Source organism: Alosa sapidissima, chromosome 6, assembly GCF_018492685.1.
Source record: "Alosa sapidissima isolate fAloSap1 chromosome 6, fAloSap1.pri, whole genome shotgun sequence".
Taxonomy (NCBI): domain Eukaryota; kingdom Metazoa; phylum Chordata; class Actinopteri; order Clupeiformes; family Clupeidae; genus Alosa; species Alosa sapidissima.
Window position 1 is genome coordinate 27,279,502 of NC_055962.1, and position 5,000 is coordinate 27,284,501.

Genomic DNA, 5,000 nt, shown 5'->3' on the forward strand with positions numbered 1-5,000 from the left:
ACAGCCCTAGTTTTGAATATTCAATATAATCCATTGTTAGAAGTTTGAGAGAAAAAATGAGAGAGAGCGAACGAGAGAGGGGGAAGGAAGGAGTGAAACAGAGAAACAGATAGATAATGATGTTGTTTTGTTAGGATGGGCATCTGTAATGTTTGAAAAACAGTAACTGTTTGATCTCTCTAGCGCCCCCTGGCTGGGATAATGTCCTGTTTACCTGTTTAACGGCGTGTCCTGTTGCATCTCTCTAGCGCCCCCCCCTGGCTGGGATAATGTCCTGTTCCACCTGTTTAACGGCGTGTCCTGTCTGTTGCTTGTGCCCATAGTGCCCAAGGACCCCCCAACCCTCAGTGGCGGCGGGTGGCGTGGAGCCACGACTGCGCCCCTCCTGGCGTACGCCGACAGCACTGGCACCGTCCACGTCTTCGACCTGCATTGGCAGCGAACTCTTCGTCAATCCCACCGGGTACTGCCTCTGCCTCTCTCTCCCTCTCTCTTTCTCTCTCAGCCTCTCTCTCTCTCTCTCGTCTCTCTCTCTCTCTCTATCTCTCTCTCTCTCTCTCTCTCTCTCTCTTTCACTCTCAGCCTCTCTCTCTCCCTCTCTCTCTCTCTCTCTCTCTCTCTCTTTCACTCTCAGCTCTCTCTCTCCCTCTCTCTCTCTCTCTCTCTCTCTCTCTTTCACTCTCTCAGCCTCTCTCTCCCTCTCTCTCTCTCTCTCTCTCTCTCTCTCTCTCTTTCACTCTCAGCCTCTCTCTCCCTCTCTCTCTCTCTCTCTCTCTCTCTCTCTTTCACTCTCAGCCTCTCTCTCTCTCTCTCTCTCTTTCACTCTCAGCCTCTCTCTCTCGCTCTCTCTCTCTCTCCTCTCTCTCTCTCTCTCTCTCCTCTCTCTCTTCACTCTCAGCCTCTCTCTCTCTCTCTCTCTCTTTCACTCTCAGCCTCTCTCTCCGCTCTCTCTCTCTCTCTTTCACTCTCAGCCTCTCTCTCTCTCTCTCTCTCTCTTTCACTCTCAGCCTCTCTCTCGCTCTCTCTCTCTCTCTTTCACTCTCAGCCTCTCTCTCCCTCTCTCTCTCTCTCTCTCTCTCTCTCGCTCTCTCTCTCTCCTTCTCTTTCTTTTCTTTTCTTTTCTTTTCTCAAATTCTATGAGCTTTATTTGGCATGACTCTCTCCCTGGCTCTCTCTCTCATACACACTCACACAAATGCACACACACACACACACACACAGCAGTGCACACAGTGACCTTGTTCTTGATCAGCCTAAGCCCTAAACTGTTTTTTGCTGCATTAAGTGTGTGTGTGTGTGTGTGTGTGTGCTGTGTGTATATTTCCATTTCTATATTTAAATTGGGTTATACAGTATGTTTCAGGGTGAGCAGTATCCTGTGTGTGTGTGCGCGTGTGCGTGTTTTTGTGTTGTCTATCAGTCTGGGTCTAACGGTGCTCCAGGCGCTGTTGTCTAGAGAGGGGAACTGTTCTCGCTCTGCTGCCCAAGCGTGCAGCTCATTTTCTGGCTCTTTGCTGTTCTAAGCCCCCCCTGCTGCCCTGGCGGCCCTCAGTCGCCTCCGATCAACACAACCAAACACTCCCACTCTCCTCCTCTCTCTCACCCCCTCCTCTCTCTCACCCCTCCTCATCTCTCACCCCTCCTCTCTCACTCCTCCTCTCTCCCTTACTCCTCTCTTTTTCACCCCTCCTCTCTTTTTCACCCCTCCTCTCTCACTCCTCCTTTCTCCCATACTCCTCCTCTCACCCCTCATTTCTCCCTCTCTTTCACTCCTCTCTCACTCCTCCTCTCTCCCCTCTTCTTCAGTATTGCTCTCTCTCTCACACTCTTTCTATAAAAAATCTCTCTATCCCTTCCTCTATACCTCTTTCTTTCAGTTTCACTGTTTTCTTTATGAATTTCCTTTGACTTTGGATGGAGTCATATTGTTTCATCCCAGAGACAGAAGCTTTCTGGGCTCCTTCTCTTCCTCCTCATTGTCCTTCTCTTCCTCCTCATCTTCCTCATCCTCCTCTTCCTCATCATCCTCTTCCTCCTCCGTCAGCTCCTTATCCTGGCCTCTGTGTTTCTTTAACTGATGGCTAGAGTGAAAGTCAGATTGCAGTTGACCCCTTTATCTTTCATTTACTCTCACTCTTGTTTTATCATTTTATCATTTCATCTCTTTAACTTCTTCATATATCATCATATGCCCAAACCTTTTTTCACGATGGCAATAGAACTCACAACCACCACCACCACCACCACCAAACACATATCGCTGGGCTTCTCTCTCTATCTCTGTCCATCTACTGTAATGTTTTATTGCAGTTCTTGGTACACAGATGGCTCTTTACTGGCCCAAGTTTTCTCTCTGAAACTGCATAATTCTGTGTTGTTATGATGCTATTAAACAGTTGTGTCACAAATATACTGTATACCCTTTGTGGTTACTCATTAATTTGGTGATTTATTTTGTATTTAATATGCCCTTTAAGAAGCTTTAGTCTTTATACATATTTTTTAATTGTGAATAATATTATATTATTTATTATATATTATATATATGGATAAGGATAAGGATATATACTTTTTTGATCCCGTGAGGGAAATTTGGTCTCTGCATTTAACGGTGAATTAGTGAAACACAAACAGCACACAGTGAACACACAGTGAGGTGAAGCACACACTAATCTCGGAGCAGTGAGGGGTTAGGTGCCTTGCTCAAGGGCACTTCAGCCGCGGCGCACTGGTCGGGGCTCAAACCGGCAACCCTCCGGTTACAAGTCCAGAGTGCTAACCAGTGGGCCACAGCTGCCGTGTGTGTGTGTGTGTGTGTGTGTGTGTGTGTGTGTGTGTGTGTGTGTGTGTGTGTGTGTGTGTGTGTGTGTGTGTGTGTGTGTGTGTGTGTGTGTGTGTGTGTGTGTGTGTGTGTGTGTGTGTGTGTGTGTGTGTGTGTGTGTGTGTGTGTGTGTGTGTGTGTGTGTGTGTGTGTGTGTGTGTGTGTGTGTGTGTGTGTGTGTGTGTGTGTTGCAGTTATAATATGTATATGTTAAATAGAAAGATTAAAAGGTAAAATAGTAATAAAAACAATAGTCTTTTCTGAAAATTCAAACTTCTGTCTTTCCTCCCTCTCTCCCTGTCCCAGGCGGTGAGTTTCCCGGGGGACTTCAGTTACGCTGCGGCCGGTCTTGTGTTTCTGGAGTACACAGCCAGTGCCCAGTGGTCTGCAGAGCTGCTGGTCATAACCTACAGCGGTCAGCTCAAGAGCTACCTGGTCAGATACGACCCCCGGCCTTCAAGGTACGACCCCTGACCGTCCCACATTTACATTTAGATTTGCATTGGTTCATGAAATCTCTGATTTTCAGTCTCATAATGAAAAAACTAACCAGTAAGAGAAAGCGTGTTTGTGTTTGTGTGTGTGTGCGTGTGTGTCAGTTAAACAGCACAACTTAAAGTACTGTTGCTGGTCATCATCTGCAGTGGTCAGCTCAAGACTGGTCCTTGACCCTTGACCCTGAACGTATTTGCCCAATCCTTATTGGCAGAGAGAAAGAGAGAGGGAAGGAGAATAAGTGTGTGTGTGTTTCTTGTGTGTTTGTCCCTAGAAAGCGCAACTGTTATTTTTAATTGCACAGAGAGAAGTGTGTGTGTGTGTGTGTGTGTGTGTGCATACACACACACAGAGCTCTCCTTAATCTTCCTGTAAACACAGACTCTGTCAGTGAGTTTGTGTGTGTGTGTGTGTCCGTGCCTCAGTGTGTGATAATGTTTCTGTCCGACATGGATTATATTAACCTTATGGCTTTAGAGTCCTACACACATACACACACACATACACACACACACATACACATACACACACTAGGTTAAAGAGGGGCCATTTATTCATGGTCTCTTGGTTTGCTTGCTCTCTGATGCAATTTGGTGTGATATATTTGGAATACGGCCAAACACTCAAGTGGCAGAGATACTCACTCATAGGGATTACACACCCTTGACAATCAAACACACTCATACACACAAGCGCTCTCTCTCTCTGTCTCTCACACACACACACACACACACACACTACAGCCTTTTGGCATCTGTGTTTTTCTGAAAAGTTCCATGACTTTCAGAAAGCTTTATTGGTCTTTTTAGAGTTGCTCACGCACACACACTCACACACGCACGCACGCACGCTTAGTAATAGCTGTGGCGGGTGTGTGATTCTCAATCAGATGTTTAACTATTGCTTTGGAGTTTCAGAGGAATTTTGTTTTGTTGTTTACACTGTGCGATGTTAAGCTCTCTCTGCGACAGAAAAAAAAAAAAAAGAAATGAATAAGGAAACAGAAAAAAGGGCGAAAAAAAATCTCCCTCGACTTTCCAGATTACAATGTCCATGTCCGTCCTTCAGCTTCCTCAGAAGAAAGAAAAGGAGAATGTTAGATTGTTCTCCCCCTAATCCAGACCTCCTGAGGTTCCCCATGTGCGACGGGGAAATAGGCCCCCTTACTGTAACCCCACTTTTCTCTCCATTTGAAAGGTTCCTTCTTTGTAGATCCAATTGGATTTTGGTGTTTGTGGTTGTAGAGACCTTGGTTTTCATTGTGACCTTGAAAAACTATTAATTTTAATTGCTAACTTTTAATGCAACTTAAATGTGTGTCTGTGTGTTTGTGTGTGTGTGTGTGTGTGTGTGTGTGTGTGTGTGTGTTTCCTCTGCTAGTGTTGGCACCAATCAGGCCTTCCAAGAAAGCCACACCTTCAGTTTCTCTGCCCACTACACCAATGGCATCACCACGGCCATCTACCACCCAGGCCACAGGTCAGTGTGTGTGTGTGTGTGTGTGTGTGTGTGTGTGTGTACGAGCACAAGCACATATCCATGTGTGTATCAGTGAGTGGTTTTTGCATGTGTGTGTGCCGGTGTACTCACTGGCGTGTGTTCATTTGTGTATGAGTACGTAGGTCATTACCTGTCCGAGAGACATTATTGACCAAGCTGGTGCGATGTCACTCCTGTTACCCTT

General features: G+C 46.1%; 1 protein-coding gene across 1 annotated transcript in view; it reads left to right on the forward strand.

Moving 5' to 3' along the window:
• Positions 1 to 5,000, forward strand: part of nbas (NBAS subunit of NRZ tethering complex) — a 212,488-nt gene that overhangs the window by 14,618 nt on the left and 192,870 nt on the right. Inside the window, 4 exon segments of the mRNA XM_042094533.1 lie at positions 332 to 381; positions 383 to 463; positions 3,128 to 3,282; positions 4,697 to 4,795. Of these exon segments, the coding sequence (XP_041950467.1) occupies positions 332 to 381; positions 383 to 463; positions 3,128 to 3,282; positions 4,697 to 4,795 (385 nt within the window).